Source organism: Sinohyriopsis cumingii, chromosome 1 (assembly GCF_028554795.1).
Source record: "Sinohyriopsis cumingii isolate HCF-2022 chromosome 1, ASM2855479v2, whole genome shotgun sequence".
Taxonomy (NCBI): domain Eukaryota; kingdom Metazoa; phylum Mollusca; class Bivalvia; order Unionida; family Unionidae; genus Sinohyriopsis; species Sinohyriopsis cumingii.
The window spans coordinates 69,495,054-69,518,278 of NC_142961.1; the positions used below are offsets into that span (position 1 = coordinate 69,495,054).

General features: G+C 33.9%; 1 protein-coding gene across 1 annotated transcript in view; it reads left to right on the forward strand.

Annotated features, from left to right (window-relative positions):
* LOC149807076 (uncharacterized) overlaps positions 1–23,225 on the forward strand; it is a 56,764-nt gene that overhangs the window by 21,798 nt on the left and 11,741 nt on the right. Inside the window, exons 4-6 of the mRNA XM_089961543.1 lie at positions 6,198–6,343; positions 10,830–11,160; positions 18,626–19,703. Coding sequence (XP_089817669.1) covers positions 6,198–6,343; positions 10,830–11,160; positions 18,626–19,703 — 1,555 coding nt within the window. The remainder of the gene's footprint in view (positions 1–6,197; positions 6,344–10,829; positions 11,161–18,625; positions 19,704–23,225) is intronic.

Below are 23,225 nucleotides of genomic sequence, written 5' to 3' on the forward strand. Positions count from 1 at the left end.
TTGTGTTATAAGCTCACAAAGCATTTTGTGTTTTAAGCTCACAAAGCATTTTGTGTTATAAGCTCACAAAGCATATTGTGTTTTAAGCTCACAAAGCATTTTGTGTTATAAGCTCACAAAGCATTTTGTGTTTTAAGCTCACAAAGCATTTTGTGTTATAAGCTCACAAAGCATTTTGTGTTTTAAGCTCACAAAGCATTTTGTGTTATAAGCTCACAAAGCATTTTGTGTTTTAAGCTCACAAAGCATTTTGTGTTATAAGCTCACAAAGCATTTTGTGTTTTAAGCTCACAAAGCATTTTGTGTTATAAGCTCACAAAGCATTTTGTGTTTTAAGCTCACAAAGCATTTTGTGTTTTAAGCTCACAAAGCATTTTGTGTTATAAGCTCACAAAGCATTTTGTGTTTTAAGCTCACAAAGCATTTTGTGTTATAAGCTCACAAAGCATTTTGTGTTTTAAGCTCACAAAGCATTTTGTGTTATAAGCTCACAAAGCATTTTGTGTTTTAAGCTCACAAAGCATTTTGTGTTATAAGCTCACAAAGCATTTTGTGTTATAAGCTCACAAAGCATTTTGTGTTATAAGCTCACAAAGCATTTTGTGTTTTAAGCTCACAAAGCATTTTGTGTTATAAGCTCACAAAGCATTTTGTGTAGTTAGTTAGCTCACTAAGCATTTAATGCAATAAGCTCATGAACATTTTGTGTAATAACTAACTGGAATAAGTTCAGCAAAAATTGCAAAATGTCGTTAGACATTCTTTGTTTATAATGAAAAGTGAAAGCAATTTGACTAAATGAAAAGAGACAAGGTCCTTTCATCATTACTGCCAAATTTGTTGTTAGAAAGATTCAAATAAACATCATTGAGTTATACATTATATGGTAGTGGGAAAATGGAATGGACAGACAGATGCCATGGCCAGAAGCTTGTGACCAGATTTTATTGGCACATTGGTTTTTGCATCATTTGATGATTATTTTAAATAGTTTGAATAACATTACTCTAAGATTTGTCACATTGATTCTTTAAAATGACTGTGATTTTTAAATGAAAATATGAAATATTAAAAAATTAGTTTTGCCTTTAATACTTTATACGTAATTATTACAATTATTACACACATCTTTATGATCCTGTTTAAGGCTGGTTCCCTGCTACAGAAGGGGTGGCTTTATAAGGGGGGCTGCTGTAGTACAGTTTTATATGTAATGTACTTCATTGTAAGGCAGTTTCACTGTAAGTTGGTATACTCTATGACTTCAGTAGATATCATTATTAATGAAGGAGTACTGTAATTTACTGATTTTGTAATTTCTCAAGCCAGTGATAATAGAAGGATCTGTTGTGTGTTAAATTAGTACTATTTTCGTAATGTTTATTTTTTTTCTACTTACAAATAGCTACAGGTTGCAGTTTTAGTTTGCACTTGTAAAATCTCAGAAATAAATATCTAATTTTGGTCTTTCATTTTTTTTCAAACTTCTGCCATTGCATTTACTAACAGAAAATGTTTTAATCAAGATGCAAGTTTAGGATGACTACACCATTTATGGAATTAGTGTTTCTTCTTGAAACAAGATTTAGGAAGTAAGGTCAGGCTTCAGTATTTTTCTACCCTTTTGGTTTGTATATTATTATAAAATCGTAAGACTATAGTTCATTGTTAGGGCTGTTTGTGTGCTTCCAATATATCTTAGACCTTCAAAGTGCAAGTCTTGGACTCCCAGTGTTCTAAGACAGTGCATCTTGTGAACCTTTGATAACCAGCTTTAGAGATTTGGTTTTTTGCAACTATAAATTCTGTCTTCCCCAGCCATTTCTAAAAGAAAAAAATTGCATTTATCAGAAAGATAGAATTTTCGTATTTAAACATAAAGAATATTGAATGAAAAATGAAATAAAACCAAGATATGGTAATAATTATAGTAAGATTTACGATTACAGAATTATTGAGTTTTGATACAATCATTATAAGCCCTCTCATGGTCTCCCACTTTTCTCTCATATACTCACAATATTCCTCTCAGGAACAATATTCTAAAGACTCGCAGTCCCGGGCCCCATTTCACAATACAGTGTAAGTTTACGCACAGAATTTTCTTAAGTTATAGGCATAAGAAAATCTTATCCTATTTTGTAAGTGTGGTCTAAGAAATTTTTTGCATAAGCAAAATTTTTATATCACACACACACACACATTTAATTATCATACTCATCAAGTACATATATAACTTCTTAATAATTATTCATTCCATGTCAAAACAAGGCTGACTTGAGTAACTGCCCATTGATAATAACCCAGGTAATAAAATGAACCATAGGGTACCCATTTACCATATAAGTTTTCTGTCAGTGTTTATAAAGGCAGCACTCACTTTGTTTTCAAGTTGACAATACTTTTCGATTGAACTTTAAATACATGTACTATTTTGGAGCCAATCAGAGGTCTACCTCTTCCAATAAATAATTGACCTTAATCCCATAGCTTGTTTTCCCATGTGACAACTCTTGTATTGAGTTGCGAGCATGGTACAGGGGCAAATCACAAAGGGAACCACTGTGAAATGTTTATAATTGCATTCTGTTAACTAAAGAACCATTGTCAAATGTTTAGAGTGGTATCATGTTTTGTTGTAGGGTTTAATGCCATTTTCAGCACTAGATAACCTATACATGGAGGCCAGTATTAATGGTGGAGGAAGAACCCGGGAAAACCCCGGAAAGAACCACTGACCCATGAGAAGCTACTGGCCAGCTTTCTTACATGCCCACATTGGCTAAACCTGAGACTTGAACCCATGCAGACAGAGGTGAGATATCAGTGATCCATAACAGTGAGTGCTTTAGACCACTTGGGGCCCTGGCATTACGTTAATTAAAGAACCATTGTGAAATGTTTATAGTGGCATTATGTTAATTAAAGAACCATTGTGAAATGTTTATAGTGGCATTACATTAATGAAAGCACCATTGTGAAACGTTTATATAGTGGCATTTCAGTAATTAAAGAACCATTGTGAAATGTTTATAGTGGCATTTCATTAATTAAAGAACCATTGTGAAATGTTTATAGTGGCATTTCATTAATTAAAGAACCATTGTCAAATGTTTATAGTGGCATTTCATTAATTAAAGAACCATTGTGAAATGTTTATAGTGGCATTACATTAATTAAAGAACCCTTGTGAAACGTTTATAGTGGCATTTCATTAATTAAAGCACCATTGTGAAACGTTTATAGTGGCATTTCATTAATTAAAGAACCATTGTGAAATGTTTATAGTGGCATTTCATTAATTAAAGAACCATTGTGAAATGTTTATAGTGGCATTTCATCAATTAAAGAACCATTGTGAAATGTTTATAGTGGCATTTCATTAATTAAAGAACCATTGTGAAATGTTTATAGTGGCATTACATTAATTAAAGCACCATTGTGAAATGTTTATGTAGTGGCATTTCATTAATTAAAGAACCATTGTGAAATGTTTATAGTGGCATTTCATTAATTAAAGAACCATTGTGAAATGTTTATAGTGGCATTTCATTAATTAAAGCACGATTGTGAAACGTTTATAGTGGCATTACATTAATTAAAGCACCATTGTGAAATGTTTATAGTGGCATTACATTAATTAAAGTACCATTGTGAAACGTTTATATAGTGGCATTTCATTAATTAAAGAACCATTGTGAAATGTTTATAGTGGCATTTCATTAATTAAAAAACCATTGTGAAATGTTTATAGTGGCATTTCATTAATTAAAGAACCATTGTGAAATGTTTATAGTGGCATTTCATTAATTAAAGAACCATTGTGAAATGTTTATAGTGGCATTACATTAATTAAAGCACCATTGTGAAACGTTTATATAGTGGCATTTCATTAATCAAAGAACCATTGTGAAATGTTTATAGTGGCATTTCATTAATTAAAGAACCATTGTGAAATGTTTATAGTGGCATTTCATTAATTAAAGAACCATTGTGAAACGTTTATAGTGGCATTACATTAATTAAAGCACCACTGTGAAATGTTTATAGTGGCATTACGTTAAAGAACCGTTGTGAAACGTTTATAGTGGCATTTCATTAATTAAAGCACCATTGTGAAATGTTTATAGTGGCATTACATTAATTAAAGCACCACTGTGAAATGTTTATAGTGGCATTACGTTAAAGAACCGTTGTGAAACGTTTATAGTGGCATTTCATTAATTAAAGCACCATTGTGAAATATTTATAGTGGCATTTCATTAATTAAAGAACCATTGTGAAACGTTTATAGTGGCATTACATTAATTAAAGCACCATTGTGAAACGTTTATAGTGGCATTTCATTAATTAAAGCACCATTGTGAAACGTTTATAGTGGCATTTCATTAATTAAAGAACCATTGTGAAACGTTTATAGTGGCATTTCATTAATTAAAGAACCATTGTGAAATGTTTATAGTGGCATTTCATTAATTAAAGAACCATTGTGAAACGTTTATAGTGACATTACATTAATTAAAGCACCATTGTAAAATGTTTATAGTGGCATTACATTAATTAAAGCACCATTGTGAAACGTTTATAGTGGCATTTCATTAATTAAAGCACCATTGTGAAACGTTTATAGTGGCATTTCATTAATCAAAGAACCATTGTGAAATGTTTATAGTGGCATTTCATTAATTAAAGAACCATTGTGAAATGTTTATATTGGCATTACATTAATTAAAGCACCATTGTGAAACGTTTATAGTGGCGTTACATTAATTAAAGCACGATTGTGAAACGTTTATAGTGGCATTTCATTAATTAAAGAACCATTGTGAAACGTTTATAGTGGCATTTCATTAATTAAAGAACCATTGTGAAACGTTTATAGTGGCATTTCATTAATTAAAGCACCATTGTGAAACGTTTATAGTGGCATTTCATTAATTAAAGAACCATTGTGAAACGTTTATAGTGGCATTACATTAATTAAAGCACCATTGTGAAACTTTTATAGTGGCATTACATTAATTAAAGCACCATTGTGAAACGTTTATAGTGGCATTTCATTAATTAAAGAACCATTGTGAAACGTTTATAGTGGCATTTCATTAATTAAAGCACCATTGTGAAACGTTTATAGTGACATTACATTAATTAAAGTACCATTGTGAAATGTTTATAGTGGCATTACATTAATTAAAGCACCATTGTGAAACGTTTATAGTGGCATTTCAATAATTAAAGAACCACTGTGAAACGTTTATAGTGGCATTTCATTAATTAAAGAACCATTGTGAAACATAGTGGCATTACATTAATTAAAGAACCATTGTGAAATGTTTATAGTGGCATTTCATTAATTAAAGAACCATTGTGAAATGTTTATAGTGGCATTATGCCAATTAAAAATATTTGCTTATGCATAGAATATTCAGGCTTTGCAGCTTACAAATGAAGTCATCTTTGGTGTTAGTGGATTTTAAAAGGATGGATATTTTCAAGCTTTGATCTTAAACTTATTTTCAGATAGGGTATGCACCTGCCATTTGGTATTTAGTAATGAGTAGAATATGATCTACAATTAAACAAACAAGTGATTCAAGTTTGATAAACAACTAAAATAAGTGTTTTAAGCAATGAGGCATATGAAAATAATGCTTTGATTATAAGGATGCTAAATTTTCAGTTCAAAAAGGTAGAGGGACACACCTATTTCTTTCTAGCTAGAATAACAATTTATGATTTGATTGGTTTTCATAAAAATAAAGGCTGCAAAAACGAGATGAAAATTTCTACTTGTCTAGTATCAAACATTTTTCTTAAAATTGCACAGAAAAAAAATTCCTGTTTCATTTATTTCTAAGAATTTTTTAAAAAAATGCTCGCATTTCAAAATCCTGTAATCACATTGAGAGTTTATTAAATGTCTGTATCTTTGTAGTCTAAAGATGATACCTCTTAGTCTCCCAGTCATTGATTTAAAGGCATTTTGAAGTGATGTTTTTATCAAAGAATTTTTAAGAAACTCAAATTCAGCATTGATATCAACAGCAAAAGAAACAATAGGAACAACTGCCCCTGGTTCTTATATGCCAATGTGGTCACAGCTGAAGACAAAAAAGGTTGGGGAAAATTTTAAATTATTTAAAGCTATACAGACAAGTGTTTTTCTGCCTTCATAAATTCTTTAATAACTTGTACAGCCTCCCCCTATCAGTTGAGGAGTGCCCAGAAATATTCCACCAATGTGGTGCTGACATCAGAGGAAGAAAGTCTGGCAGAATATATTGATGGTCTTCAGTCTTCATCCGCTGATAGTGCAGAAAAGCCGAAAACAAAACAGTACCAGGTATCTATACAGTGATCAAATGGAGAGATGAAAATAACATATTAAGTAAATTTTCAAATTACTTGACGATAAATTATTTGAATATTCAGTCTCACTTAAAGTAACTATTTACATAGTTTTATTAATTTTTGATGTAGGCAAATTGATATAAAAATAATACTTAATGTTGAGTACATCATAAAAAGTGAAGTAAATTGTATCAAAAGTCTAGTGTTAGGAAAAAATGACAAATTTATCTAACTTTTGCCGTGATTTAAGTTGAATGTAAATGTTTGCACATGTGGCTGCTCCAGGTGCAGTTGCCAAAAAACCCCATCAACAATATGTACATGTACAATTGAAAACATTTTATATTAGTGTTTGCCTGTAATAAGTACTACAATAATGGATTTTGTACCTGGGGGAGGCTTAATTTTTATGTGCATTGAAACACAGGTGTAGAGAATGTGATACTCATATACATTCTCCTTTCTGGTAATGAAGATAGTACACAGATCGTGTGCACTATACATATAAATACCCATTTGGTCTAATGTTTCCTTTGGTAAATATCAGTATGGTTCACTTCTTTCTATGTGCCCAAATACACATGCATCATTATTTAAAGCTGAGACAAATGTAGGTTACTTTTTCATTCAGAATGAGTAAACTTTATAATATTCTAGTTTTGAGATCTATGTTAGGACTCCAATTTCCATACTACATAGACCCTGATCGGCCATTAAATAATGTGCTAACAGATCAGGGTCAGTGTTGTTTTTTCCTCTGATTACTCTTAACAAACTGCATTGACCCATGTCTGTTGGCACTTCATGTGAGCACAGGAATCTGGGTCTGTGCAGTTTGCAGTTGGACTTGTCTTGTAGGCAAGTATATATGGTACATTATATACAGTAACTGAAACAATGCATTTTTATTGAACTGATTTGAAACTCTGCCTTCCCCATAATCTGCACATTAGGATTACAGCTAGTTGTGTGTAAGCCATTGACAGTGAACATGCTCTTCCTTACTCATCTTGCACTTGTTTCGTTTGCTGTATTTTTGCCTTATGATAGAATTCAGTCTGTAAAACATGTCTTTGTTGAATATATCTGACAATTTAGGACAAATATCCATAGAATTGATATGATATTGTTCTATACTTCTATATATGTTTTCATGATGAATACGGCTATAACACAACTTGATGTACTGCTTGCACATCAGCTGACACCAGATGTACAGTATTCATATTTGTTTACATAGCTACCAATTTTGTAAAGATTTACTGTTGTTAAATTGAACTAAGCCCTTTACATATGTAAACATTGCAGACTTACAATTATGTAATTAACAGAAAGTTTATTACTTTATTGTACTGATATAATGCTAGCCCATTTTTCATTGAACTTTCAAATTCAGAATTCATTAAAATTATGTAAACAGTTCCTTTAAATGATTTGTTTAGTTTCAGCGTAAGACCTTTTTACCGGAAACCTCCAAATTTTGGAACATGGTAAACTTTTGGGTGAATAGTTGTTTGTGTTTCAGATTTCTGCTGAATATACGCTCAGTATTTTAGAAGTACTAACAATTTAATATCTTATGCTGAGATGATACCTACATTTAATATCTTATGCTGAGATCATACATCCATTTAATATCTAATGCTGAGATGATACAACAATTTAATATCTAATGCTGAGATGCTACAACAATTTAATATATAATGCTCGGCTGAGATGATACAACAATTTAATATCTAATGCTGAGATGATACAACAATTTAAGTATCTAATGCTGAGATGATACCTACATTTAATATCTTATGCTGAGATCATACATCCATTTAATATCTAATGCTGAGATGATACAACAATTTAATATCTAATGCCGAGATGATACATACATTTAATATCTAATGCTGAGATGATACATACATTTAATATCTTATGCTGAGATGATACAACAATTTAATATCTATTGCTGAGATGTTTCAACAATTCAATATATAATGCTCGGCTGAGATGATACAACAATTTAATATATAATGCTGAGATGATACAACAATTTAATATCTAATACTGAGATGATACAACAATTTAATATATAATGTTGAGATGATACAACAATTTAATATCTAATGCTGAGATGTTACAACAATTTAATATATAATGCTCGGCTGAGATGATACAACAATTTAATATATAATGCTGAGATGATACAACAATTTAATATCTAATACTGAGATGATACAACAATTTAATATATAATGTTGAGATGATATAACAATTTAATATCTAATGCTGAGATGATATAACAATTGAATTTTTATTTCTGAGATAATACAACAATTTAATATCCAATAGTGAGATGATACATTTTATTATCTAATGCTGAGATGACACAACATTTAATATCTAATGCTGAGATAATACAACAATTTAATATCTAATGGTGAGATAATACAATTTAGTATTTAATTCTGAGATAATACAACAGTTTAATATCTAATGCTGAGATGATACAACAATGTAATATCTAATGGTGAGATATTGCAATTTAATATCTAATGCTGAGATGATATAACAATTTAATATCTAATGGTGAGATGATACATTTTATTATCTAATGCTGAGATGATACAACATTTAATATCTAATGCTGAGATAATACAACAATTTAATATCTAATGCTGAGATAATACAACAATTTAATATCTGATGCTGAGATATACAATTTATTATTTAATTCTGAGATAATACAACAATTTAATATCTAATGATGAGATGATACAACAGTTTAATATCTAATGGTGAGATAATACAATTTAATATTTAATTCTGAGATAATAAAAAAATTGATTATCAGATGGTGAGATAATATAATTTAATATCTAAATATTTTAATATGGACAATATTCAGTATAGTGTTACAGTATTTCTCACTGAGCAGGTCAAGTAAATGATGAATGATTGGAAAATTGGAAAAAAGTGCACTTATTACTGTAAGGAAGTTTTAGGAAACAGACTTGTCAAAACCTTTTAAAAGTTTTGGTTAGACTTGTCTGGAATTATAATTATACAAGGATGTACTGCTTTGTCATTTTGTCATAAATATCTCTGTTGTGCCACTGAGACTTCCCAGCTGTATACACAGTGCATTACAGAACCTGATTTGTACACAACACTCCACCATTATTTTTTTATTTACAGAGATTATAAAAGCTTATTTACATATGTAAAATATATGAAAATCTACCGATTGAGATAGAATGAATCCAGGTGGGGTTGTATCTAGCAGAGACACATAACAACAGCATGTGAATTTTTTATTTACGATTCAAATAATGAATACATAATTTCTGACACCCTAGACTAATACATTTGGATCATTCTTACACATATAAATTAAACGAAACAATTGCGAAATCTACCCTGCATATGCACAACAAGTTCATCAATAGATTTAAAAATTGTTCTTCAGTAGATACAATAAATGTGTAGTTCACCAACATATATTATAATGAATAGATTTACCAATAAATGTGATTAATATTTGGATTTATCAGTGCATGTGATTACTGTGTTGTTCAGTATCAACAAGTATGATGTTGCATTAGAGTTTACTCCATCTGAGTTGACCAAACATTGTCAAGGACTTTCTGTTGGGATAAAGAAGTATCTTGATTTGGGATTAAAAAGGTCAGATCCTCAAGTGGCTATGATTGAAGAAAAAAAATGGTTTCCACAGAGTAACATTAATTTTAACATCACAGACCTGAACCAAACTTTATGCATGGCTTGCACATGTGATAAGATAGAGAAAGCCTGTTGATTTTATGGTCAAAAAAAAAGAAAAATTCTTTTTCTTTAACAACTTTGTTAGTGCTTTGACCAGAGTTTGTTTTGACGGTAAGTATGAGGCCAGTTGATCTGAAGTAGAAAGTTCAATGGGCAGGGTCAGTGTGATTCAAACAAAAATTAGTTTTGTGCAATAAGTTTTGTTTTCGAGTTCCTTGACCAGTCTTTATGGATGGCTTGCTATTAGGCAGAAACAGAAACCTTTAGATTTTGAGGTCTTAAGTTTCAAGGTCAAGGCCATGGTAAGTTTTTAAAAAATTCTGCATTACCGGTAAGTTTCAGAAAGCATACCATGACCAAAGACTGAGGTCACTGACATCCATTTGTTAATCTCCAGAATCATCTATGCCCTACTAGTGCAAACATACAAGAATATTAAACATGAGATGGGCATATACCGTATGTATTTGCTTATAAATGGGTTTGGCTCCAAATTGCACAGACCCAGAACTGCCATCGCACAATATAATGGCAGATCTGGGTCTATGCAGCTTCTAAAGGAGTAATCAACAAACAGCATAGACCTTGATCTGTAGGCACATTATTCTATGGCAGATCTATGTTTTTGCAGTTTGACTCAACTTATGAGCGAGTATAGATGGTAAATGTACCATTTATGGTACACTTTTTTCTTTATGCAGAAACATGAGCCAAAAGGGAAGAGGAATGCTTCCCCTCCTCCTAAATCACAACCTGACAGGAGGACTTCATCCCCACTGCCTCAAGCTAGACCTGGATCAGGGAAGTTAATGAGGCCACCATCTCCTGATAGCAAGCCACCAGCAGTGCGCAGAACACCATCACCAAGTCCACGAACACCACAGAGATCTGGATCTAGATCCCCCTCACCAAACCTCAGGCGGAGATCCCCATCCCCACGCACCTCCAGGTCTCTGTCTGATGATTCTAATATAGCTGAATCTCTGAAAAGTGAAATTGCTGAGGATCAAGATTCTGATGAAGGATTTAAGGGTATACTTATCTTTGTTGATTGATTTGAACTTACTCAAGACTGTGACCAAATTTTCATGGATAGCAACGATACCTCTGTCCCATTCAAATGTATGTGCATTTTTTGTCAATAACCATCCTCTGTTAAATGTTATGACCTAACTCTCTATTCATAGATATGATGATGAAACACAGCATATATTTACATAGAAAGTGAAGGGTTAAACAAGCTACACTTACACATTTACTTACTCAGTAAGCTGTTCTTTATTTATTTATTTATTTATTTATTTAACCACCATCATTGCCATCGTAACTGCTCCTGCCAAATTAAAAGAAAAGCATGTAATTACAAATGTACATTATAAACAAAATGATCAGATAGTAATTGAAAAATATAAACACAGTTATGGTATTTGCACACTCGCCTATATGTTTGTACTCCCTACGGATTTTAAAAATTAAAAACATCAAGGATATAAAAATGCAAAAAGCTTAGTCATTTGAGTCATCAATTATTACCTGATGATCACTAGGGGGTCCATAACACTGTCACCTTATTCACATTCAAACGAACTGAAACCTCTCAATGTAAACAAGCAGACAGGCTGCTCACTATCCTTTTCTGGTGTCAGTAACAGTAAATTTCAGTAAAAACTCTGTTGGCTGAGTCCAATATTTTCAGTGTCTAGTTTTAATATTACTAAAACAAACTGAACAAATAAAAAGGAAGAACTTGTGTATATATGTGTTCAAAGTGATATAAATCCAACATTTATGGAATTATTGAGATTATCACATCTGTTGCTTGAAAACAGGCTCACCTGCGCAAATATGGTGACCGCATTACTCAAGTTGACAGTGTTTAGGACCCCCTGGCAACAAACAGGTTAGAAATTATACATTTAGTTTAGATTGATTAGGATTACAAAGCCCATGTTTTCTTAGTTAGTGTCTTTGCTTTATAAAGAAAGATCATAAGTTACAAACAGGAGCAGATAATTCAACTTTAAATTTGTAAGGAAATAAGTGGGCCAGTAGTGAACCTTATCATCAGGAAATCAGTGGGTCAGTAGTGGTCCTTATCATCAGGAAATCAGTGGGTCAGTAGTGGTCCTTATAATAAGAAAATTAGTGGGCCAACAGCAGTTATTATCATAAGGAAATAAGTGGGCCAGTAGTGAACCTTATCATCAGGAAATCAGTGGGTCAGTAGTGGTCCTTATAATAAGAAAATCAGTGGGTCAGTAGTGGTCCTTATCATCAGGAAATCAGTGGGTCAGTAGTGGTCCTTATAATAAGAAAATTAGTGGGCCAACAGCAGTTATTATCATAAGGAAATAAGTGGGTCATTAGCAGTCCTCATTTCAAGGAGTCAGTAGGCCAATAGTGGCTCCTGTCATAAGGAAATGAGTGGGCCATTATTAGCCCTTATCAAAATGAAATCAGTGGGCTAATAATGGCCCTTATTATAAGGAAATAAGTGGGTCAGTAGTGGTCCTCATCATAAAGAAATCAGTAGGCCAATAGCAGTTCTTATCATAAGGAAATTGGCGCATGTAGTATAACAATGGGGCTTTCGGACTGGGCTTACTGTGCTTACTGTTTGGGTCATTACTTTTTATACTGCATGACTTGACAATGACAAATGATGTTTTGCATGGTCACTTGCATTCAAGTTACTTTCCTTGATCAATCACACAAATGTTTTCCAACAATGACTGCACACATGCAAGTAATTTCTGATCTGCATTTGGTTGTCAAAACCTTGGTGACTATCATGGTCAGTATTTGAGAACAGATGTGCTTCTGCTCATTGCTTTTCAAGATATTACAACATGTGTGTATAAGCTTGACCTGCACATTGTGTTTTGTTACCTTGAATGGCCTTGGAGGCCTTACTGTCAAAAACCAAGGTTAAGTTGGAACTGCTCACTGACATTGACCAACATCTGTTTGTGGAACATGAAATTTCTATGGCAAGCCATTACAGTCCTGGCATGATCACTCTTCAGATGGATGCATATGACCTCTCAGTCCCAGACAGTTCCATCTTGAATTTTTGCAGCAACAGCTTATATGGATGATGATGTCCAATTCCCATAGACCAGTACAGAGTAGAAACCTGAATTTGAACATTGGATTCATGGTGTGGCAAGCATAACTTCATGGAAATTCATTATCACTTTCATGTGCGATTCCTGTTATTTATTCAGTTTTGTTTGCAAGGCTATTTTGGGAGCCAAACACACAAACATGATATACAGAAAGGCAAAATTTGCATTGTGGATGCTTGTGTTAATCCCTCCAATAGCTGCAAAAACATGTTTGTTATAATTTGTGAGTTTTGGAAGCACATCTTCACTGTCGTTTCTCACGCTTACCGCAGACTCATATGAATATAGTGTTCAACAGTTATCATGGAAAATAACTACCCAACTAGGTTTCAGTACATCAAGGTGTGTCGTCATAGCATTTCAGACACAGCTCAATGCATGGTGGACATCTCAATAATAAAATGATATTTGATAATTTAGGAGTGTCTAAAGATTCTCTGTGGTTAAATGATCAGAAGCCCTCAGGAGAACTATTACTTGACTTAGACAACAATCATGTCACACATGCATATCTCAAGCTGGGTCAGGATCAGAGAGAAGATACGGGTCTGCAGATTTCCCATTAAGACTTTGCTATGTTTTACCTGATTTATTACTTTTCGCTGGAACATCTGGACCTGTACAGACACTCTGTGGTCAACATGCATTTTCATGCATGTGTTACTAATCTGCCTGCTGACCCCATTTTCCCAATGCAGATGCATTGCTGTGATTCTGTCTCTTTGAGGGTACAGACAGCTGGATACGATTTTTTGATGCATTTGTGAAAAAGTCCTATTTGTTGTTATTGAACAGCCTGATTAAAGGTAATGTCCAATCACAAAGGTAAAGTTGGACTCAAAGTAACTTTAAAAAAATAGATCACAATGCAAAGTGATTTTACTGTCACATTAAGCTTTCTCCAGCAAAGTTAACTGGAGTTATCCCTGTGTGAGTGACCAAAGCACAACTTGATCAGCTCAGTGCATCCAAAACAGCCAAACAAAAGAACACATCACTGACATTAAAGTTATCCAAGTTAGACGTGATGCAGCTGCAAAAGCCTGTGGAATTTTTCCATTCTTCATGGCCATTCCAGCATTGTCAGTGGCTGCATTTCCCACGATTGCAAAAGTAGTCACATTATGAGCCATCAAAACTGCATCCAGGATGGCTCTGAAAAGGGCAGTGGGAGGAGGATGTATAGCATCTCACAGATCAGTAAGAAAGGAAAAGGTCTTCAATTATTCAGTTGTTGGAACCAAAGTTCCTGAATGGAAGTGTCCTTTGATTGTGGTCCTGCCACTGATGACTATGAAAGCATATTCGTTTGACTAATTTTGATTTAATCATGATGACAAAGTCACTTAAGTAGCTCTGATGTGTATTTATTCTGGATGAACTTGCGTCGATGATTCCCCACATACAGAAAACAGATTTCATCAACATGGATTTGACAACATTTACCTTTGACACATTGGGTTGCATACATGGTAACACCTCAGAATTATACGGGTTTCCACACCATGTAAAGTTGTTATTTGGCCCAGGGGCTAGTGCCAGACAACAACCACTGTGTTATTCAATGCTGCCAGTACAAACTTGGATGGACAGCACAATATGTGAACATCTTGTTGATAAAGCACTTCCCGCACTTGTGGGAAGCAAAGTTTCCTTGAGCCCAACCCTACAAACATTTATTGATTTTATATTATCACTTAGAAGCTACACTTAAAAAATATGCAAAATACCAATTACCATTTATGGACACGAAAGCACAGCGATCTAATGGGATACTGTGGATCTGACAAGGTTTGCCAACAAAGCAGATTTGAGCTCATCAGCTGGGTTGTTGTTGTTGACCTGGGTGAACTAGTGATTTTGCAAACTGGAAAACTGCAAACCTCAAGCGTGGTATTGAAAATGTTGTTTTGAAGCTGGGAGGAACCATTATGAAGGACATTGGTGAAATCACAGAGAACAAGGGAATTAGAGACTGGTGTGTTGTAACTAACAGCTGGACAATTTATATTCTCATCTGCTGTGGAAGGCTTTGATAGACCTAAAAGTTGCTTCTTAAATGTGCATGAGTCTGGATTATCTTTATTATTTTTCTTTATTTACATTGTGGGCAGGGTGCAATTGGAATATTGATAATTAATTGCCAGTGTGATAGATCATCTGTAAGAAATGCCGTCAGAGGTGGTAATGTTATATCATCTTTCGCATATGCAGTATCAGTAAAAGTAGTCACCTGAGATGAAATTTATTTAAATGGACTCAACATCTCTCCTGATGGGTACTTAACCATTTTTGGCATTTGTATTTAAAATGAGATAAATCATTTCATAATAAATGATGGATTCTGAATGTGTTGATTAGTTTGTGGAATTTGCTGACAGAGGTGTTGGATTGGCTGACCCATAACACTAACATCAAGCGTGATATAATGCCTCTTGTCGATGAATATCTGTTCAAAGTGGTGTTAACAATCCTAGTATGCAGTGAAATATAATCTTGGTAGGGACCAAATAGAAACTGACGATTGGGACCACCCTGATATATCAATACCAACTCTAGGCCAACTTGGTGTTTTAGCATTAAACAAGGCATGGTTGCAGACTTCACTGCCTGGCATAAAAATATCCAGGGATTGTTTTTAGAATGATGAAGTAGAATTCACCAACAAATCCACCCCTGTGAATTAATTTCTCATTGATTATGTTAAACCAACACTGACTTGACTAAGAAAAGCAAAATCTTCACTAATATTCAACAAGGAAACACATGTCCATGTAACAGTTCTTTGGCTAAAATAAGAATGATCATTTCAGACACCAATCAATGGTGTAATCAATATGGTTGTAAGTGAACATGCTACATGGCTCCCAGAATGTACATTCACCAGCACCTTAAATATTCCTCAATTAAATATTTTCTATGATTGTATAGCGGTTGTAGAAGTAAAAACGGGTAATTAGTTAGAAGTACTTCTGTGTTTTGGACCTGAATAAGGACAGTCTGTTGTGTAATTACACTGTCGATCACATTTTTACTAGGAGAACTATGATACACCCTCAGAATTACTAACTTGAAAAAATAATCTTAGCTGAACAACAGCTGCAGGATAAAATCACTAAGGGAACCATGGTACTCTTGAAATATAAACACGTTTTATTGTGGATGCAATTTGTGAATTTGAAAGGAGGAACAACCGTTGGCCTTAGTGTGGTAGGAATCATGACAAGGGCAGCTATTATAGATACACCAATCGGAATTGTTTCTGAAGCCATATCAATAGTAACTGGGGTGACTGGCAGCATTGGTAAAGTAATTACATTACAGTTAACTTCACATGAATATGGGTCTACTCAGATTTTCTGATGGTGGCATAAAGTTTGCTCAGCACAATTTGTAAGCTGTACTTGATGACTACTGAGGATAAAATGATTAGCATGGAGTTTGTAATGGTGTTGTTCAAATTAGAAAACCACTGATGTCTCGAAGTACTGATATGGAACTGGGGCCTTAGTGTCCCAAAACAGGTATCCTATTTACAGGCAGTAAAAACCAAGTAAATATTTGCCGGTGTATATAGATCTTGCTGCAAACTAACACCATTGTATTGGTCTGACTGATGCACCTCTTGGTATCTAACTTCACTTGGGTGCACCAGTGGGAGATTCTCATGCATGAGGCTCATTGTTTGCACTAGTTTCTGAAGGGTAAAATCATTTATGCTTGCAGATTTTGCTATACAGATTCATTCATGCAACCAAAGAGTGTACGATACGTTGATAAAATAACACCATTTTTTGCAGCAGACATAAAGATAGATTTGTTTGTTGCATTGGTGTGTGTGTTTTAGTGTTTTTGTCGCTATAATAGATGTGTCCCTTTACACTAACTTTGTAAGTCTCACTGCATGTGTAAATAAAACATTTGAGTGTGACCTGAGAGATACAAATTTTGTTGAGTCATGTGGTGGTATAGATGGTATTGACCTAGGTCAGTAAGCTGGGTCCAAAAGTACTGTGGGTCAATAGTGGTTCTTATCATAAGGAAATCAATGGGTCAATAATGGCCTCATCATATATCTTGTCCTTTTTATGACATAAATAAATATTAATTGTTGATAATCAAGTTCTGGTCTGATTTTAGGTTTATATGAGCTTTTCTTAAATCTATCTTTAGGAGTCAATGATAGGCCTAACTTCAACATTTGATTATTTGTAACCATCTGATCATAGACCAGAAGAGCTAATGGTCTGTGCATCTGTCTGTATGCACAAGTTTGTTATCACAGATCCTCCTGAAATACTTGGACAATTGCCATGTAACTTCACATAAATTAACATTTTTTTTATTGATACTCCTTTAGGATCAATGATCATATAAACACGGACTTTCACGATAAGACATCTTATGATGTCTTGTTGGTTCCAAGTAAAAGTGGTGCCATTCTGATATCCGGTATGGCCACCATGTCAGTAATCTTAAAACTCTCATGTTTTTTTTAGTCCTAAGTAGAATGTTGTATTGACATAGTGCTTTCACCAAACAATTTTTTATGGTGTCTTGTTGGTCCTAAATGAAAATGGAGCCATTCTTACACCCATCATGGTTTCTGCAATGGCCTTATTCAAAATCTTGTTATCATTACTCCTCTTGACAGGATAGTCATATAGACATGTGGTTTTCACTAAAAGACTGTTTATGATGTTTAAATAAAGATAGTGATGATCTTACAAACAACACTCAAAAAGCTGTCATAGCAGCCATCTTGAAATTCTTCTTCCTGAAGAATATGAGAGATTTATGCAGCAGTTATTTAGAAGAAATGGTCTTGTCTTGAATTTCTGAAAATTCCTTTCAAACAGTAGAGCACCAGGTCCATTGAGAGATAATTATTTATTTGAAAATGGTGAATTCCCATTTTAGCAATTTACTCTGTATCATCTATTTTTAATAATGGTCAGTGGGACTTTGGGTATATAACCAATCGAACATCTGGTTTCAGAAGTGAAAACTTTTAATGCATTACACATTTGCTAGTTCACTGCAAAACAAAAAAAATGGCCATAGCTGAAGAGTAAGATGATGCAGGTAGGTTTGATTCCAAAATACATATAAAATGCCTGAAAGTTTGTGTTCCATTTTTTTTCCCTGCAGTATAATTTGTTTGGCTCAGCATTTAGTAGCAACCATTTGATGGGCATGGAGATGGTTAATTCCAGTCACTCCTTTTGGTGGAATTAGTTTTGTTGTTTTCTGGTCTGTAAATGTTATCAAATTAAATATCCACAAGAAACAAATAATATATTAAAGAAAGTTACCCTTCCTTTAAAAGTTTTGCACCTAATCTCAGGGCATTCCATATTTCTCTGTAGTGAACATTGTGATGGATCTGGATGAATTGGGTCCTGTCACTGAAGATCTGGATCCCCCATCTACAAGAAAATCCAGAAAGGACCAAGCTGTGTCTTTCAAATCTGGTAAAACCAAGAAAAAGGACAAGACCACTGTTACTGACACATCCCCATTTAAATCCTCACAGATGACTTCAGGTTCTCCATTCAAGAAATCCGAGTCCAAAAGTCCATCTCCTGTGAAAGGCAGAGAAAAACCCTCAGAATCCAAACAAGATTCATCCTCACCCAATAAAAAGTCTAGAGGGGAAAGTCCATCCCCATTCAGAGCTTCTGGCAAAACTGGAGTTTCTCCATTTAGAGCTTCAGAACCCATGGTAGCAGAGTCACTATTCAAAGCTACCTCAAAAACTGAAGATTCAGTTTTCAAGGCCACAGCTAGATCAAGCTCAACCTTCAAGGCCTTAGAGAAAGGCCGGAGGACCAATGTTAAGGATGCTGAGAAGAAAAAAACTCCTGACTCCCCAATCAAATCATCTCTGAAAAACAAAGATCAATCTTTTTCAGAATTGTCAGATCACAGGCAGAAAAAGAAAAAAAAAACTGTGGAATTTAAAAAAGATGATGATTTTTTCAGTGCTTTTGGGCTTCAGACTGTGGAAGATCTTCTTGGTCCCGCAATTAGTAAAAAGGACAAGGATGAAGAAAGTGTTGCTAGTGAAGTGTCTGAGGCTAAATATGATTTTACGGAAGAAATTAAGACTGAGATGTCTGAAAAAGTTCCTGTGTTTGGGAGTAAATTCCGTGCAGTAGATTCTGCTTCAGAAGTGGCCTCAGAAGTTGAGTCTCGGAGAACATCATACTCTGAAGATTTTGAAAGTATTTCTGAAAGGATTGGAGCTAGTAGTTACATAGACAAGACAAAATCAGCATCTGAAATTGAGACACACTACACTGGAGAAGAGACAGGTGGTGAATACACAGAGGAGTTTGACAGTGACACAGAATCTGTGGCTACAGTTTCCAGGACCTCAGAGACATCAGAAAAGACCATAACAGATAGTTATTCCTACTCAGATGAGGAAAGCTACACTAAAAGGTACAAATATATTTTCTAAATCTTAGTTCTGGACAAATTGGGTATTTTGTTACTAGCCTGGCTTCTTATAAAAATCTATACTGACTTGCAGCTTTTTCAATGTTCAAATGTTATTAATACACTAGCATTGGATGTACAGATGTAGTACATGTTGTTTGTGTTTCAAGGACTACCATTTTGTAGCTGTTGGGTATATCATTATATCCTTAATAATGTTATGAATAATGAGTATATACAGATTGCTATGTGCAAACTTTGCAGTGTCACATCCAAGTGATGGGATCGCTTGATTCACACATTTTGTAACTTGCTACCATTAATATTTGCATAAAGGGCAGTAGAAATCATGTAAAAATATCGATGCTTAGCATATTTTCCACTTTTACTGACTTGCTTAAATTTTATCTGTTGACACCTAAATATTTTGTTAATTTAGCAAACAACACACTGCCAAGGAATTGTTGTTGCTGTTGTGGGCTTAATGCCATTTTTCAGCACATGATAGGTTATTCATGGTGGCCAGTATAACTGGTGGAAGAAGAACCTGGGAAAACCCCAGGGAGAAACACTGAACCCATGGGAAGCTACTGGCAAGCTTTCTTGCCTACCCACATATGCCAAGCCAGAGACTTGAACACATGCAGACAGTGTTGAGATGGCAGTGATTGGTGAGCAATTTAGACTACTCAGGATCTTAACAAGGAATCATGTTTCATTATAATGCTGACATTCATGTAGAGGTAAGATGGTTTTGTTAACAAAAATACATAACAGGATTCATTGTACATTGTTTGGCTACTTATGATTGTTTGCATCTTTCTTAGCTTATCTGTCTGTGATTAAAAGATGGATTCATATAAGAAGTGACCTGCTAATAGATTGGTTTCTTTTGAGAGGTGCTTGTAATAAAGGGACCTATCTGTATTGTGGCAGTTTATAGTGATGTGTAGTACTGCGGCATCATGCCACAGTCATGTAGCATGATGTCCCACCCAGTCTCATTATCCTGACACCAGGCCGACTAGTCCTAAAACTAACATTGTAATGCTGAGCGCCAAGCAAGGCACTTGCTAGTACCATTTTTGTAAGTCTTTGGTATGACTCAGCTGGGGTTAGAATCTCGCACATCCAAAGCAGATGCTCTAACCACTTAGGCCACCAGTAACAGAAAGAAGCATAACCAATAAGTTTTGTAAAACTTAACAAATAAATTAGTTATCAAAGTTATAAAATAAAAATGTAAGAGGAACTCACATTATTAAGAATTGAATCCAGAATAATCCTACAAAGCTCTGTTAAAGTCCAAAAAGAATCAAATTTTCCGAATCAGCTTCAGATCCCCAAATGTGCATATCACAGTGGTATTGTCGAGAAATCATTTTAATAATTCACAGTAGTCCCAGAATAGTATTTTAGTCCAATGAGCACTTTGTAATTCCATTGAATGTCAAATGTCTCCTCTCAAATTATCTAAACACACTTTTTTTAACATATGAAACAAGAATCTGAGGCAGGAATGAATACAAAATAGGAATGAATTGATTGCTCAGTTCTCTCCTTATATACACCTTCAAAAATCTATTACGACTATATGTCACATTATACCCCACATGACAGATTTCACTACTCAATCTAATATTTCACAATACTTATTCATAGGACCTTACCCATCCAATGGGAAATAACTTAATTCTTCAAAGAACCGATCTGACCCCACCAGCCCATGAGAAATTACCTCAAAGTTGTTGACAGGTTTTATTATTAGAATTTGACAACATATATTTATAGATCCTTTGCCATCTACAGGCACTGTAATATCTTAAAATAGAATCTATACCTGTGTACAAAATTAATTACATAATAATCACTACAATACAGTAACTGTAAGGCCAAATTCTTTTAGGTCACAGTAATACTAATGCTTGGTTTTATCCATGGTCACTTAGATCTTTGAGAAGCAAGGATTCTTTCTGTTATTGTACTTCCTTTGGTGTTATTGTTGTGGAACTAAGAACCCAGTTTATCAATGAGGCTTAGATGAATCCATGTTGTCTGTTTTTGGGTCAAGATGATTACAAGTGCTAATTGTTATAAACCAATGCTCCAGACCACTAGACATTTGCTTTTATGCTGCACATTAAAGAGATTTTGTACTTTTATTTGGTTGCATGCTGCACATGGTCTATATATTTCATATTTTGTTTGATGTTAGGTATTTACCAGTCCTATTAGCATGGTATGAAAAAACCTGCTTTTGATACAGAAAGAAAAGAAGATGGACTGAAATGACTCACAGGGCTTACATAAGAAATGGGAATTTCACTAGGCAGGCTTATGTAGTATTGTAAGAAAACGACTTATATATCCCCCCAAATGATCAGTCCTTATAGTGTTACAACAAGCAGATAATTGAATGTAAGATCATGTTACAACAAGCAGATAATTACATGTAAGATCATGTTACAAGCAGATAATTACATGTAAGATCATGTCATGCATAGGCCTCACACAAAATAAAAATCATCTTAGTCTTTCATACAAATATTGATTAAAATCAGAAATACATCCTATTTGGTGGTTGGAAGCTTAGCTAATCATGTGCAGGATTACATCATTAATATGTGTGGATCTTGCTTGTAATGATGAAATATATTATATATCTTAATGATCTAAGCCTACATAGCAAATTTTACCAAACCTGGATCAGAAATAGTCTTTAGTGTGCTAACAACCTCAGCCAATCACATGCAAGATCACCTCATTAATATGCAAGTATTCTATGAATTATCAAATTCATACAAGATCTTAAGCACATACTCCTATATTTGAAGTTTGATGAAAATATTTTTTTTAAATATGACTTTCACAGCCAGTCAAATACAAAACCACCTCATTGATATATGTGGATCTTGCTCATTACTTAACTTGTCCAAATTCTTGAAGATAATACAGTATCATCAGAGGCTTTATCATGTAAGCAAATATTCAATATCTGTTCAAAATTGGATTAGCATTATAAATTCTAGAGTTGTAACAGGCTCAGCCAATCAGATTCTTGGTCACCTCATTAATATGTATGGATTTCATTCATTATTGAAGATCTGGATGATAAATGCATACATTCCAGGTTTGATCAAAATTACATTTCAAATAGGGTTTTCAGAATGGTAACAGGCTTATTTGCTAGATTACCTCATTAATATGTTTGGATCTCACTTTTATTATTGAATCCATCCAGTATTTTTATTATGTTAGCCGTTATTTCAGATTTGATCAAAATTGGATCAAAAATATATCTCATCAGTGGTAATAAGCTCAGCCATTCTTATGCAGCATAGCGGTAATCTCATTAATATGCATGGGTCTTCCACATTACTGAGTTTATCCATGATTTTAATTGTATAAGCAAATATTCCCACTATGATCTAAATTGGATTTAAAATATGTTTTTCAGAGTGGTAACATGTTTAGTCAATCAGGTGCTTGCTCATTATGGAAATTGTCCAAGATTTTAAAACAAAC